This window comes from Clytia hemisphaerica, unplaced genomic scaffold (assembly GCF_902728285.1).
Source record: "Clytia hemisphaerica strain Z4C2 unplaced genomic scaffold, Clytia hemisphaerica genome assembly, whole genome shotgun sequence".
In the NCBI taxonomy this organism is placed as follows: domain Eukaryota; kingdom Metazoa; phylum Cnidaria; class Hydrozoa; order Leptothecata; family Clytiidae; genus Clytia; species Clytia hemisphaerica.
In genome coordinates, this window is record NW_027103855.1 from 1,867,557 (window position 1) to 1,884,035 (window position 16,479).

Genomic DNA, 16,479 nt, shown 5'->3' on the forward strand with positions numbered 1-16,479 from the left:
GAGATGGCGCGCAATATAAGCATATTTATTTTTTATAATAAATACTTTATAAGAATCAATCAATAACTCTCGATAGAAAGTGATATAGCCTTCGGTAATTAGTTCTCACTAAGTAAACAAGAGATGGCGCGCAATATAAGCATATTTATTTCTCTTATAATAATATACTTTATAAGAATCAAATCAATAACTCTCGATAGAAAGTGATATAGCCTTCCGGTAATTAGTTCTTACAAAGTAAACAAGAGATGGCGGCCAATATAAGCATATTTATTTTTCTTATAATAATATACTTAATAAGAATCAAATCAATAACTCTTGATAGACGGTGATATACCCTTCGGTAATTAGTTCTTACGAAGTAAACAAGGAATGGCGCGCAATATAAGCATATTTATTTTTCTTATAAGCATATACTTTCTATGAATCAAATCAATAACTCTTGATAGACGGTGATATACTTTAATGGGATAAATTTTCGCGGGGATTGATTTTATCCCATCAAAGTGGCCTTCGGTAATTAGTTCTTACAAAGTAATCAAGGGATGTCGTGCAATATCAACATATTTACCTTATCGGGGAAAACTTCGTTGGGGAAAAATATTCGTCACTTGCTGGTAGTTGGTAAACACATTAAGGGCCGGGGAAAATCTTCGTCGGGGAAGAATATTCGTCACTTGGCAAAAATTTCGTCACTTTTCCCGACGAAGTTTTCCCTGATAAGGTATTTTTCTTATAAGCATATATACTCTATAAGAATCAAATTAGTAACTCTTTATAGATGGTGATGATATATGCCCTTCAGTTATTAGCTCTTAAGAATTAAACAACCATTGTTCGTAAATTGATCTTATCTTTTTAGCGATTTTGAGCCTAGTTGTTCATATAAAATTGTTTCATCAAGGCTCGATGTAAAGTAGATTTCAGATTAGCTTCCATCTCTACTTCTTGTTTTTCCCATGCAGTTTAAACTTTAGGCGAAATTTTCGACTTCAAGTCGTCTTGTTTGTTGTTGAAATTGATATCAGTTTAAAAAAATTCTGTCTTCAAATTACCCCCCTCCTCTTATTCCATCCCCCTTCCATCGAATGATATTTCCGACCATTTCGCTATGATATTTCCGACCATTAAAGATATTTCCGCCCGTCTACGGAAAAAAAATTTGCCAGAGCAACACGAGCAAGCCGAACGAGCAGAATACAATTTTGATCATGCTGATGCGTTTGATTGGGCCCTTGCATGTAAAACATTACGAAAATTAAAAGAAGGCAAAAATGCAAAGGTAAATTTTGTACAAAAATCCTTTTTGTTCTGTTGCATTATTTTTAAAATGTTCATCTTTTGGTATCTTAAAATGTTCATCCTTTAGTACTTTAAAATGTTCATCCTTTAGAAGAAGTTTTTTTATTATTACGAGAAAATGATACTGCAGTCAACTCACTCTAATTCTAATATTTCTGTAGTTCGAACAAAAACATTGGCCCCTCAGCTGGAAAGTATTGTAAGTACTCTCGATGATTCAAATCCTCGAAATCAAATAAAGGTCTTCTTAGTCCCTTAAAGATCGAATTAGAGAGAGGCAACTGTGAAGGGAACCTTTGCGTTAATCGAAGAGTTATGTTTAAGGTTTTTTCATACTATTTCTTTCAGATTCCTATCTACGATTTTTCAACACACAGTCGCTTGGAAAAAGAGGTAAACAATCAAAGTTAAATTGAAGAAAATGAGCAAAGTGCTCAAAGGCTACAGGTTGTTACTGATTCAGTGTTTTATCGGATACAGAATAGAGTACAATTTACTGAAATTATTTGAAAAACATACGAAAAACCCATATCATTGGCATCATTTCTCACTTTCACCGTTTTCATTTAGAAAACAGTATATGGCGCCAACGTGGTAATATTCGAAGGGATTATGACATTTGCTGATCCTGAACTCCTCAAGGTATTTTGATATAGTATTGGTTTCATCACATCTTCCAATCTAATTCTATATCATCCTTCACTCAAGAAGAATATTTTCTTACAATAGTCACTCTTGCTAACCGCCACAGAATTGTATGCTGATACTAGTTGGTTTTATTCTTTTGTTCGTTATTTTGCAACTTGTTTCTTTTGCTTTATCGGTACCCATCCCGGGGACGGGGGTACTAGGGTTGGCAGATAAGGGGTATATGCGGACGGGACCTCCAAAAACCGACCCTTAGAGAGACTGATTTTTGCTGAAAAGGTGACCCTTAGAGAGACTTTTTTGAAAATTTTTTTCTTCGATTTTTGAATTGGGGTCCGCACATACCCAGCACCCATTTTTGCACAAGTAACCCCCCCCCCCCTGGGCAACCCATTGTACTATAGACGTGGTTCTTAAAAAGCACACTTTCGTTTAGCTGTTTGACATCAAAGTCTTTGTGGATACAGATTCTGATATACGACTGGCGAGGAGGTTAGTTTGTTCAATCTTCAATGGACCAATATTTTAATTGCCACAGTGGTCAGAAAAAAGCTACTCCCCTGAAATAAGTATTCCCCAGTGTATATATAGGATATTATTACCTTCTATAGGGGAAAAGAACTCTCTTCAGATACGATGCTGGTAATTCAATTTTCCATGAAGTTTGTATTTGGTAACGGTTTGACGTTGACCAATCAACTTTGAATCTTAATGGAGTTTCAGTATTCTTCTTTCTATACTTGACATACCATTTCTAGTAAAATCTAAGGAAGTACACTTTTTATTGGAAATAAGTTATCCTTTGTAGAAGAGTACAAATTTCATAGAGAAAAGGAACCAGGAGTATTTATTTTCTGGTAAGTCAGTACCCTAGAAGAGAGTTACACCAGCCCTTAATGCGCCACGAGCCAAAAAATAACGCCAATGAACGCCGGCGAAAAAAAGACCGATAAGGTAGTCCAATAGATATATCCTTACTTAACAATACCCACCCTGACTCTTTTTTGAACCCCCTTGTATCTATTACATTTGAAATTTTGATATCATAGACGATGAAGTATTGAAAATTAATTGGTACATAATGAATATTTTATTCTTTGAAGGTTGCGAAGAGATATATCTGAACGTGGACGTGACATAACAAGTGTACTCAAACAATATGATAAATTCGTTAAACCTGTAAGTATCGTTCTATTCTACGATATTTTCCGTAAAATACCATTTTAATCTGCCTTTTTTATAATAATTACTTTGTGTATGATTGTTGTCAATGGGCCATTCCATTTTATATCCATACAGGGGTTGGACGAACATTTCCAGAGTGTAATCCAAAAAAATTTCCAGGGGTCTTTTTGTATTTTTCCAAGGGGTTAAAAAGTTATTCTAAAATTTCCACGGGGTAAAAGACTGATTTCAGTTCGTCCTCTTTAAGGTATAAAAAGTATCTTTCCAAGGGTGGGTACTTTTGCAAATTTCGCCATTTTCCAGGGGGTATTGACACGTTTTCAATAATTTCTTTTTGACTTGAAAAGGGTCGTCGACTCCCCTGTATGGTTTTTTAATGGAACAGCCCAATGACACAAAAGAAATGCTCTCTACAACTATGGTTTTTATTAATGTTCTTTAGATGTTCGAAAAGTTCATCGCACCTTCTATGAAAGATGCTGATATCGTCGTACCATGGGGTAAGAATAAAAGACTGTTACTTTGGCTGAACATATAAGTTTGAAAGCAAGCTTTACTTAAGTTTTTCCCATACTAAATTTACCTTGGATCGCTTAGGGGAAAAGTCAAAAGCAGCAACTTATCGAAATTCTGTCCTTAGAGATGCAATTACTTTTCTGAGCTTAGTCGATCTTTTTACTGACTTATTATAAACTTAATTTGTGAATTTCGTTTTTGATTCTTGAAGTCCCTCCCACCACAAATTTTGACCTCTTTGTTCTTATAGAGGGGACGAACAATGTAGCTATCGATCTGATTGTCAAACATATATCCAACCAACTTGAAAAGGTAGGATTGAATAATTATCCGTATTTCTATATTTCGTCAGAGGATGAGCAGCACTCTATTACTTACTACACACCACTATGTTATCCATGGCTGTCATGGTTTAATCATTTTAACTTATTACAAATAAAGAATCGTTCAAATCATAAACAATCGTAGAAAAATAGTAAAGCCGTTAAAGGCTGCTGTGGAAAAATTCATGTTGTTTTAAGGGCTCTGACCATAGTCAAAAAATTGGTTTTGGTACTTGAGCATAAAAGTTATGTTTCAGGTTCCTTTACACTTTTAACAAAGAATTGCCTTTACAAATTGCTTTTTGATCAAATCCCATAAAAGTAATTAAGAATTTAATTGCAAACATGACGTTGTGAACTTTAAAAAGACGTTAATAATATGTTGCATCACCCTCTTTTATAAAAAGTTTTAATGGGTAATTAACCTTTTTGTTTCAAAAAATTTTCAAGCTGTCCGCAAAGAATTGAACTGATTTAAATTTTTCGGAAAAATTTTCTAAATTGATGCATCAAAAGTAATAGCTGTTTTTCTATAAACAATTGAGATGAAAAATAGGTCACAAAGCACTTTTTTCAAGATTTTGAGACAAGTAAGCTTTTAGAAAAATTTTCCGAAAATATGTTTTTAGTTCGGTAAAGAATGCACCATCTACCACAAAAAAGAGCCCTTAAGTGTTAGTCAGACACTAGCGTACCCCGAATAAAAGTCTTCACGTCTTCATGACCATTCCGTTCATCAAGAAAACAAGCACGATCAGATATTTGTGCCCATATTTCAAACGCCTGAAATGATGCTATCCGGAAATTCAATTGCTTTCATTTAATGGATAGACTTTCTTCTTTTTAGCGTGGTTTCAACTTTCGATCAGAGCTTATTTCAAATCATGTGGGAGAACCTTTACCAGCAAACTTACACGAAGTTGAAAATACTCCACAAGTTCGTGGCTTACAAGCTATCATACGGTAAAAGGCTTGTATTGATTCTTGATTGAACTTAATGTTTTGTTTTCAAAACGCGATATTTTGTGCTCTCTCACGGAGGTACACTCTAAAATTCTAATTTCTAATTTGAAGTAGGCTAACCGAGACTTAATACAAGAAAATAGGTACAACGAAAACAGCTTCGTAGAAATAGTGCAGATGTTCCAAATATTTGGATTCATTCTAACCCCTTCCTTGTAAGGGGATCATGACGCGATCCTTATATATTTAGGGCTGGCGGTCGCTTTTAACGTTATTTAATGTTTACTATTATATATTCATCTTGTGCATGTAGCGTCTTTTTTTTCCAACTGCAGAGACATCAATGCCGACAGAGACGATTTCGTATTTTACTCAAAGCGTTTAATGAGAATTTTGATGGAGAAAACAATGTCTTTATTGCCCTTCGAGGTGACTTAATTTCCTGTACAGAGTGTTTTTTCCAAAGTCTATATGGACAAAAAGCGTCTTATTTTTGACGGTCGCCAAATTAATTTTGGGTTAAATCTTGGTTTAATCTGGCACTTTATGTAAAAATTGTTTTCCCGGCACGCTAAAGCTCTGAAGGTCAGGAAAACGCTCCATCTGGAAGGTTTGGATTACGGAATAACGCTTGCCCGCCTCACGGACACTGAACCCTAGTCCTCGTTTTCGGGGATTGGGGGTCTAACCGAAACATTTTCAGACTTACTGACAAGGTCAGTTGAACACGACTTGGGGTGCAGTGCATGAATGGCAGTCTTTTATTCTTCGCTGATGGGAAATTGGCCCGATCGATTAGAGCTTTAGTATGGGCGGGTCCCAATCTGCCATCGGAAAATAAGATAAATCTTTGTCATTTTTGCCAGGATGCTTGTTATATATTTTTCTTTCGATTGATTTGCTAGTTTTGGGTTCAGTTGTTAAACTTTTTTTTTTGGAAAGGTAGTTTTTGGCTTTCATTAACACAGGGTTCCCAGCGGTCAGGGAAAACCTGGAAAACCTGGAAAAAGTAGCTTTTTTGGAAAAAGTCAGGGAAAACCTGGAAAAGTCAGGGAAAATTTAGAAAAAGTAGTGAAAGTCAGGGAAAAGTCAGGGAACTTTTTTTGGAATAGTCAGGGAAAGTCAGGGAATTCCAAAATCAGTCAACTCCAAGTAAGTAAGTATTGGTGTATTGTAAGCTCTGTGATATTTACTTAGTCCACAGTTCTGACAGTTTTGTTTTACTTATCTCTTCATTAGTTTCTTTTATTTCGTTTTAGTGGTAGAAAAATGACCCGGGGGGGCACTCAAGGTAAATGACCTACCAGACGTTCAGACCTTAAGGGTAGGTTTTTCATAGTTCAGGAAGGGTAAGGGTAGGAAATTACAAAACTGCACTGAACTGGACTGTAAGGGTAGGAAATTGTGATAAAAGGCCAATTTTTTGGTAAAATTGGCACAAAATTGGTCAATTTTGGAGGAAAAATTACACATTTTCTTGGAAAATTGCAAAAATTTTCGCCGGGCGAGAAATTTTTAAAAAGTGCACTGTAAGGGTATGATTTTTCATGGAAATTCACTGCACTCTAAGGGTCCGATTTTAGAAGCCAAATTTTGAAGAAAATCTTTTTAGAAGAAGGAAAGAGGAAAGTTTTCATTCAAATGATAGCACGTTCATCTTTACATACATACGACGGTACCCCTTTTGTATCCTGGTTTTAGTGGGGTTTTTGTAGACTCGCTTTTTAAAAAAAATATGTATTGAAATTGTGTTAAGTTTTATTTTTTTTATCTCAATATGGTGTTTTTCAAAATACTGTTGGGGCGAACGGTCAGGGAAAAAGGCCCAATATTCTGCTCTGGTCAGGGAAAAAGGCACCTTGGTCAATCTAAAAGTCATGGAAAAAGGTCTTTTTTTTGGAAAAAGTCAGGGAAAAATATTTCTCTTAAGTGCTGGGAACCCTGTAACAGCTCTGTATTGCTTTCTTCATGTTAATTTAAGGTTCTTTTTGTAAAAAAGTCTGAACAGGCTACTTAGGATTCATTAATTATTTCCTTTTTATTTAAGCCATGTGAAGTAGATACACCAAGTGAAAGGAGATATACTGGAATGCGTTTCGGTGGAGATGTAAGTTCCACTCATAATTTTAGCGTTTGTTTCTAGATACCCTGCGAATATAGGTTCGAATTGTCTTTAAAAAGACACGATATCTACAGAAATTTCAAAATACATCGCCCAGTTGATCAAAATTTTATATCTAAAGACACGGAAATCCGTCTATTTGAGATTTAAAACTATTGCTCGATCACTAGTATTAATGTCCTGATGATAAACATTGGATATCGTAACCTCCGTACAGATCCAGCTAAGTTGATTGCATCACCGTTTTGATGGGCATTTTCTGTAATAAATAGTGCTTGGTGATGTAGTATTTGCATGATGATATTCTAGGTGGTTCGTAAACTACTTTATGTATAAAGATCTAATTCTTCTCATAGATTTGCGGAGTGTCCATCTTACGAGCTGGGGAGGCTTTAGAAGAAGCCTTGGTGTCAGTTTGTAAAGATGTAAAGATAGGGAAGATTCTCATTCAAACCAATAAAAATACTACCGAACCGGAGGTATATTGATTCTGAAAATCTTTCTCGTACTGTTGGTCTTCTCATAGATTATTTTAAGCGCGACGGCTGCCCGTTTTGAAATCGTTACCATGTTGATTCCATCCCTTGTCTTCAAGTGTTACTTTTATACACCCCCTGTGTCACAGACCCGTTGGGACACCCGCCTACTGGTTAAATTTTGCTAAAATTTCATCCCCGACAGTCCTACTAGCAAATTGACTTTGACTTCATCCCCATTTGGAAATGAGTAAACTTTTTATTTACTCCTCTGGGAATTTATTATAGCAATATTTTGAAAAAAGGCAATCATTGCTTGTGACAAAGGTTATATTGCTTTCTATGAATTCTCAAAAACTTTTCCGAAATTGCGAAGGTCTACTCGAGATACTTCAGGTTCGGGGTGATTGACACTGTTTGATAACTTTGCAACTTATCTTCTTACCTATCGTGACATTTTATTCACGAGAAATTTTTATATATTGATTTTATATCTTGTCATAATTCACCTTAGTTGCATTATCTACGTTTACCACGCAACATGTCGAAATATCAAGTCATTCTGATGGATGCGACCGTAGCTACTGGGGCAGCAGGTACAAACTCTTTGGATATTCCGTTCCATGGTTTTGCTTAGACAATTTTTACCAATATGATCGTTTGATCCTCATCCTGCGCCGCGCGAGGAAATATTTTGAGAAATTATATTGCTAATTCTGCTTTGTCAGCATAAAAGGTGCGTCTCCTATATCATGATAAATTATGTTTTTAAAAAGTTTGTTTGAAGTTTATGGTAAATGTTTTACCTTTATCTTAAACAATATGGTGATAAGTGCATAAATGAATTAATTCGAATTTCTTATCATTTTCTTTCAGCGCTGATGGCAATACGAATCTTGTTGGTAAGAGCTTTTCCACCTTTAATTCAGCTAAGAACTCAATCCATGTTTTAACAAAGCGTTCAGTAGCGTTAGCCAAAAATTGCGTCTGCATAAGTTCAAAAGTCTTTTCTTAAGGAGATCATTTTGTGCCATTTATTTTTAGACTGAATTCCAACTGTCACAAACCCCCAGTCTGGATTTTGATACAGGGCTGTAGTGCAAGAAGACATTTTTACGTAGCATTCTTATAGACAAAATAGATATTTTTGCCTCTGTATGCGCGATGAAAGATGAAAATGGGTTTAAATTACTTTGTGTACATATTTCATTTTCCTATTTGTTCTTCTAACCGATAGGACCATGATGTAAAAGAAGAGAATATCACGTTTGTTTCTTTGATCATGGCGCGACCTGGTGTATATACTATCGCTTCTGCTTTCCCTAAAGTGCGCATCGTCACTGCATCTGTTGACCCTGACACCAACGAAAAGTTTCATATTATACCTGGGATTGGTAAGTCTGCATGTTTGCTGAGCTTTGAAGCCTCTCCTCCCTATAGAATCTACCCATATCCCCGGTCGGATCTTAAATTTAAGCGAATCTTTACAGTTTCTACTTATGAGGGTGGACATTTCAGGTTCCTTGATAATAATGAGTCCTTTATAATGCATTCATCTCATTTCATATTATAGGAAACTTTGGGAACAGATTTTTCGGCACAGAAATCGAATAAACGAATAACTGAATGAACGAGTGTGGTTTTTGAGCTTGAGTTTTTATTTCTTTACAAAACTTCTTTGTATTTTCTAATTTATAGAAACATTTTTTATTTTTTTATAATAAATATTATTAGGTAACATAATACCACTATAATTGGTGAAAGACGATACAGTGTGTAATGATGAATGATGTAATGAATCATATCGTGTTTGCTTCCTTATATTTTTTGTACCTCAAGTCACAAGACCGTAGAACTACCAAAATTCCCATGTTTTTGCTAAATCTTTCGGTCACATTCGGATCTTTTATCCTCCCAAATCAATAAACAATAAGGTTAAGGGGAACTTTGGTGGTGAAACTGTACGAAGAAGCTGATGAGATGTGTTTCTTTACAAAATATAATGTTATCTAGAAAAACCCTTTTATTTAAGAACTTAATGGTTTGTTTTTGTTTTCTAAATTTTTATGTGCATAATGATAAATTGATCAAAAATTCCTAAATAATAACATAAATATGAAAGTTCCAGAAGTACAGCGACTCAAAATTGTTTATCAACAAAATTCAGACATATCAATCCAGTTTAACCATTTCATGAACTCAAAGAACGAAATTTTTCCATTGTGGTCTACGTCTAATGCGTTTAAAGCAGAATCCAAATAAGCTGGTTGACCACCCACTTCAGCGTGTAACTTTGCAAACTCGTCTCGATCAAGGGAACCACTCTGATCCACATCCTTTGCCCTGAACATTTCAACGGCTTTGTACATCAAATTGAATCGATAAGAGTCTACGTTCTTTAATCTTTCACCACTTGTTAACCATGATTTGAATTCATCGAAAGATAAACTACCACTGGCATCCTTGTCCAAAAGAAGTGTATATGTTTCAGCTTGTTCATCACTCAAACCCAAATCATTTCTCAAAAGTTCGGGGATTTCTTTCATGCTTAGCTGTCCACTGTTGTCTTTGTCATACTTTTGAAATAAACTTTTCAATACGATATCGGGAGTGTTCTCATCAAAGTAAGATGACATTTTGATCAAATCCAAGACTTGACTTCCACACTAACCGAAACACTCTTCCCTCGCTCTCTCTTATAACACAGACGAATAAAGTTGTTTGTTATTATAAACTCGACTTTTCAAATTATAAACCAATTGCTCCATAAGGCTCTATCTACACTTGCACGTTTAATCTAGATTGTCGAGTAGGTGATTTGGTAGGCGCAAGGTGTACTCGAAGCTCTATTGTAAAATGTAATCTATTTTAGATCGATTTAATGGAGTTTGTTATAAGAACTTACTATACACTCGGATATGACCAGGGGGTACTAGGCTTGCACCAGGGCTTGCAGGTTGCAGGGCTTGCACCAAGGGGATGTCATCGAGCTGTACCGTGAAATTTCGGCTGAAGTCCATTAAATGTTTTATAAGAAGAACAAACACATAAAGCTTCGGATGGCCACAAACTATCAAAGAAAAAGTTATAACAACATTTTGAGTCTTTGAGGACTCTAAAACCTAAGTTCTTAGGAAAATGGACAAAATACCCACCCAAAATTTATGAAAATATCAAAACATTTTAGGGCTTAAAATTCAAAAAGTAAGGACATCCGAATGTTTCAAAAATGTTGGATGTTCTTATGAAAGAAACTTTTGCGCGATCATACAGGAGTTTCTCGAGGGGAGCTTGGAATTTCTCGAAAAATAAATTCATAACGTGGCATAAACGAGCATAGGGAGGTTCCTAAAAATCCTTTCTTACTTAATGAAGTGACGAAGTGATGTTTTTTAGCTGGTGTATATATTCGGCGATTCCTTTTTAGCCGCGCGTTATTGAGGAAACTCGCAACGCAACACCCTCGTGGTTGACGAGATTTTCCCGGCAGTTTCGCAGTTCCGTAGGTGTACCACTTTAATCCGGTCAACTGTGTATGTTAATTTTACTGACTTACGAGTGAAAGATATTTTTATGAATTTAGGATTCATTGGTAGATTATAGTTTCTGGTTTAAAACAAATTTTTTTTGTATTTTTCGAGAATTTGTGTCTAATGCTATGTTTTTAAAATATCTTTTGAATTATCAACAAAACAATCGAGTCTGTAATTAAAACTTATTTCATTTTTCGACTTGATAGCCTAATTCGATTACCCTCGGCTCAACTATTTTTAGTTTGGAAGGCCGAGACACTTTGATCCTCCTTCCCCGTGACTTTTCGCCGGGACTTGTTGTGACTTTGGGATTCAGATTTTGAAAGTTTATGTCCAACTGAAGTTGTTGTGATACTTATATGATTTATGAAAAATATTACCTTGAGAGACCTTGGTAAGGAATGATGTATACTTGGAAGTGCTTTTGATGGTCTTCCATCTAGGTGAACAATCTAATGTCCGCCTGCCGATTATTGATTTGATGTTTGATTGATTTGGATGCAGCATTTGTTGTTGCACCTAGAACAGAAGGTTCATCCGGAACAGAAACAAGGAACTTGTCTAGCTTCTTTATGAATTCTAGCACAGGGCATCCACTTAAATTCCTCAATTCTTTAGGGAGGGAGTTGAACAAGATTGGCCCACGGGTTGATAAGAAATTCAGATTGACTGTAGGGCAACTGATGTTCCTGTGATTCGGGCTTTCACAAAGCACAATCTTCCAAGTCTGGGTTGGAAAACAGGTCGTAACCCATCTGACTGGTTGATATTAGGCACAAGGTTTTCAAGGATCTTCCACGTGTAGATGATCATGTATCTTTCACGTCTTCTTTCTAGCGAATAAAGCTTGAATGCCTTCAATCTTGACCTGTATGATTTTTCGGGGTGAATGATTTTTCAAAGGAAGCTCCACTGGACCATTTCAAGACTTTGTATATCACATTTTAGCCATGGGTTCCAGAGTTGAGAACAATATTCGAGTTTTGGAAGAACATGAGATTTCCAGAGAGTGAGCATTGGTGTAGCTGCTCTTGTTCTGAAAGTTCTCAGGATCCAGGATGAGGTTTTACGAGCATTGATAACAACATTGTTGATGTGGTGTTTGAATTTACAATCATTGGACATCAGTACTCCAAGGTCTTTGACATATTCATATTCTTTGATTTCAATGTTGCTACTGCTTGTGTAGTGTGTTTCAGCTTTAACTTCAGTGTTTGGGCCATATCTCAGCAGCTCAAACTCAAACTTGACAGCATTATAAATGCATGTTATTATCATACAGTTACATCAATATGCCTTCTTACCTGTCTTTAAAAATATAAATAAAAGTAATCACGGAAAAGGACGCGAAAAAAAAAGACATAAGTGTGAGAACAGAGTAATCAAACTCGTTAGAAATAATACCATTAGAAGTCATAAAAAATCAACCTGAATAAATGCAATCGCAATTCCAGAGAACTTCATAATTCCCCAAACAACATTACATTACTATATGTCAAACTCCCATCACATAAATTTTACAATTACGTCAGAGTAGACTACGCTCGCCACCGAAGAGGTTTATTTGGAAAGGGTAATTATATTTTATTGTTCGCTTCTTTTTTAAAGATTCGCCGGGTTGGAAAAGTATGAATTTTTTTGTACATATTTTACCTACCCCAAATATTTAGGAGGCTGAGTTTTAAACGAATCGTCAAGTTGAAACGAACGATAAATGTATCAAGGTCTGTTTTATTTACCCCCCTGGTGACTTAACAAAAGAGACTTAACTCGATGTTACAATCCAATTATTGAAAGTTTGTCTCAGCCTTTTTATAATGAGCGAGACATACGTTCTCTGATTACGCAATTTTTATATTGACATTTTCGAGGCATTTTGATGTAACTGTCATAGACTGAATTTAGGTCTCCTTGAAGTTTTTGTGTATCCTCGTCGATTTCTATGCCTTTGATGAGTCTTGTGTCATCTGCAAAGCTTCTTGTCGAAGAGTGTTGGAATTTTTCATCAATGTCCCCCATTAAGATGAGGAAAATCAATGGTCCCAAAACACTCCCTTGTGGGACGCCTGATATGACAGGTGTTGGGTTAGATGGAGTCCCATCCACTAGTACGGTTTGATAGCGATTGGTTAAAAACGATTGTAACCATTTCAAGATTTTTCCACCAATACCAAGATTTTGAACTTTGGTAAGAGCGAGGTTTAAGTCCACTTTGTCAAATGCTTTGGAGAAATCAAGGTAGACAACATCTGCATTCTTGCCTTGCTCGAGTAGAGATAGAATCTCATCGTAGTGTGACAAAAGTTGACGGAGGCATGATCTGCCAGAGCGAAATCCATGTTGATTTGCATTGAATAAATCGTTCTCTTCAATAAAGTGTGTCATATGCTTTCGAAGAATCTTTTCGAAAATCTTTATTAGGTGTGAGGTGAGAGCGACTGGGCGATATCTTTCGGGTTGAGTTCGATTTCCTCCTTTGTGGATAGGTACAATGAGAGATTTCTTTAGAGTTTCAGGGGTCTTTCCAGTATCAAGGCATTTTCTCCAAAGGATGAGAAGAAGTCTTGATAGTGATTTTTTGCAGTGTTTTAGAAAAATTGCAGGGAAGCCATCTGGTCCAGCAGCAGAAGTATTATCAAGTTCATCTATCATATCTTCAAAGTCCTTTCTTGTTAGTGGGATATCTCCCATCTCCCAGTGGTTGGTCAGTTGTTGAAGGGGGAGGATGTTTGGGTGTGCTGAAGACTGAGCTGTATTGTTTGGAGAGAATATCTGCCATCTTTTTTGGATCACTGATAAGGTTTTCTCCATCAGTTAGCGGTCCAATTTTGTTTTTGACTTTTGCAAATTGTTTTGCATATGAGTAGAAGTATTTTGGGTTTTTCTTGATTGCTTTTATTGCTCTATCTTCCTCAAAGATAAATGTTTATAAGCTTTTTGAAGTCTTACTTCAATTGAAATTAGCTCTTTTGTGAGTTTATTACGTCTTGAAGGCAAAGTGGTATGAATTAAGAGCTTGTTTATCCTGCGTCTTCTTCGCGTCAAGTTAGTTCTAAGTCTTTGAGAAGGGTCATAACTTTTTTGCTTTACTCTTCTTAGTGGAACATGTAGATTTTGTGCAATTTGAAAGGTGATTTTGTAGAAGCTTTCTAACATGTCATTTGGAGTTTTCTTTCTGAACTCCATATCCCAGTCATAATTTTCTAAACTGGCATCAAGATCTGACCAGCAAACAGCGTCACTAAAGAAGTTCAAAGAGTCGAAGAGTGAAAGCTTAGGTTGACTGTGGGATGGCTCGGTAGTAGCATTTGGTTGATATAAGGTAGCCATTTCAATTAACGAGTGATGAGAAATGCTATTTAGAGTCGTAAGAATATTGTGGGAGAGAATCAAACTGTCATTATTGGTAAGTACAAGATCCAAGGTGTTCCCATCCTTATGGGTTGGTTTGGTAATGTATTGGTTCATATGTAGATCTTGAAGGAATTGATCCAGAAACTCTATCATTTTAGGTTCTTCAGGATACGATGCTTGTTTTGGGATACACAAGGGCCATGCTATGTGGGGTAAATTGAAATCTCCACCAATAATCACATCTGTTGTGGGACTGCCAATGTCCAGAGTCTTGAAATTCATTCAGTCTTGAAGGGTATCCATTCGCTGAATTATCTGGTTGGCGGTAAACAGTTGCGATGACAAGATTTTCAGATTTCGAATGCAGAGCAAGGATTTCAACAACTCCGTTGGAGAATTCCACAACTTTTTCAAAAGTGTACTTGTATGTACTTTATGGTACTCATCCAATTCATTGAATCCGATGATTGACCATTACTGTTGTACTGTTAGAGTCAGCTCTCCTGAAGTTACTGAGGAATTGGTCAAGATGCTGTTTAAAAGTTTGTTTGGTTTGTGAGGTTTCTAAGGGATTTTGGAAGAGCATTGAAGAGCATTGGTCCTTCTTGTGAGAGACAATCCCTCCAGATATTTTTATGTTTGACATTTATAGCTTTCAAATTGCATTTTCTACCCAGTCTCTGATTTGTGTAGGAATGCACGCCGCCTGCCTCGTCATTGTAGTTGAAATTAGGGGTAATGTCTTCTAGTATGCACCACGTGTCATGATTCTGTACCTGTCTCTTCTTCTTTCAAGACTGTAGATTTTCAGTTGGTTCAATTTTTCCCAATAGTTTAAGTGGCTCAACGAGGGGATCCCGTTCAGGAATGATTTTTGTAGCAGCTCTAGTTCTTGAATGAGACATCTCTTTGATGGAGACCATAGTTGAGAGCAGTAGTCAAGGTGTGGAATGGCAAGTGACTTCCAAAGGGTTAACATGACATCAGTCAGTGTCCCTTGTCTTGAAAGTACGAAATATCCAAGAGCTGATAGATTTCACTTTGTTGATTTGGTTTTTGATGTGTTGATTGTAGCTCATATCTACATCTAGAGTAACTCCAAGGTCTTTGACTTGGATTTTTGTTTCAATTTGATCTTGAGTATCGGAATAATAAACTAAATAGGTTTTCAGCTCTTCATTTTTTCCATATTGCATATGTTCGAATTTGAGTCCATTCAGTTGCATATGATATCTGCATTTTTGGATATCGTTGTGTTGACAGAGACTCTCTGTGTTCTCCCTGTAAGAAATGACTTTATCCAGGATAGAAGTTTTCCACAAATGCCATTTCTTTCAAGTTTCTGTAGCAGTATCAAGTGATCAACACGGTCAAATGCTTTACTGAAATCAAGATAGATGACATCTACATTGTAGCCATTTTCAATATATAGTGGATTAGACGTTCAGTGTGAGCAAGCAGCTGGCTTAAGCAGGATCTTCCTGACCTAAATCCATGTTGGTTGCTGTTGTAGAGGTTGTTTCTTTCCAGATGATCTTGCAAATTTTTTCTTACTATCTTTTCAAAAACTTTAGTGACGTGTGATGTAAGAGCGACAGGGCGATAGTTTTCAGCCAATCCTTGATTTCCTTTTTTCAAAATAGGGGTGATGTAACTTGTTTTCAGTATCTTTGGAGTGAATCCTTTGTCAAGAATGTTCTGCCATATCAATCTGAGTGGTTTTGCAAGCTGTGATTTGTTTTTGAGTAGAAATATAGCTGGAAAGCCATCTGGGCCAGCAGCTGAGTTTGAAGAGAGGGTTTGTATCTCTCTAATAAAGTCGTCCTCTGTGAGGTCAAAATAATCAAGTTTCTCCGTAACTTGCGAAGGATTGAGATCAGGATTTTCATATTGTGATTTTGGTGGTGTGAATTAATACAGATTTATATTGATCTTGGACTTATATTAGCCATCTGAAGGTTATTATCTGTTAGCTTATTTGTGACGGGATCTAATAATGGTCCCACTTTAGGTTTGGTTTTAGAAAATCTTTTTGCGTAAGAGTAGAAGAATTTGGG

General features: G+C 36.2%; 1 protein-coding gene across 1 annotated transcript; it reads left to right on the forward strand.

The window, feature by feature from the left end:
• Positions 1-1,171: 1,171 nt before the first annotated feature.
• On the forward strand, positions 1,172-9,334 carry LOC136808253 (uridine-cytidine kinase-like 1). Its single transcript, XM_067064796.1, has 15 exons — positions 1,172-1,282; positions 1,651-1,695; positions 1,873-1,944; positions 2,387-2,442; positions 3,054-3,129; positions 3,578-3,635; positions 3,902-3,963; positions 4,822-4,937; positions 5,273-5,366; positions 6,985-7,044; positions 7,416-7,538; positions 8,050-8,131; positions 8,412-8,437; positions 8,773-8,929; positions 9,109-9,334. The coding sequence occupies exons 3-15, from the start codon at positions 1,915-1,917 to the stop codon at positions 9,147-9,149; spliced, it is 981 nt and encodes a 326-aa protein (XP_066920897.1). The 5' UTR covers positions 1,172-1,282; positions 1,651-1,695; positions 1,873-1,914; the 3' UTR covers positions 9,150-9,334.
• The last annotated feature ends 7,145 nt before the right edge of the window (positions 9,335-16,479 follow it).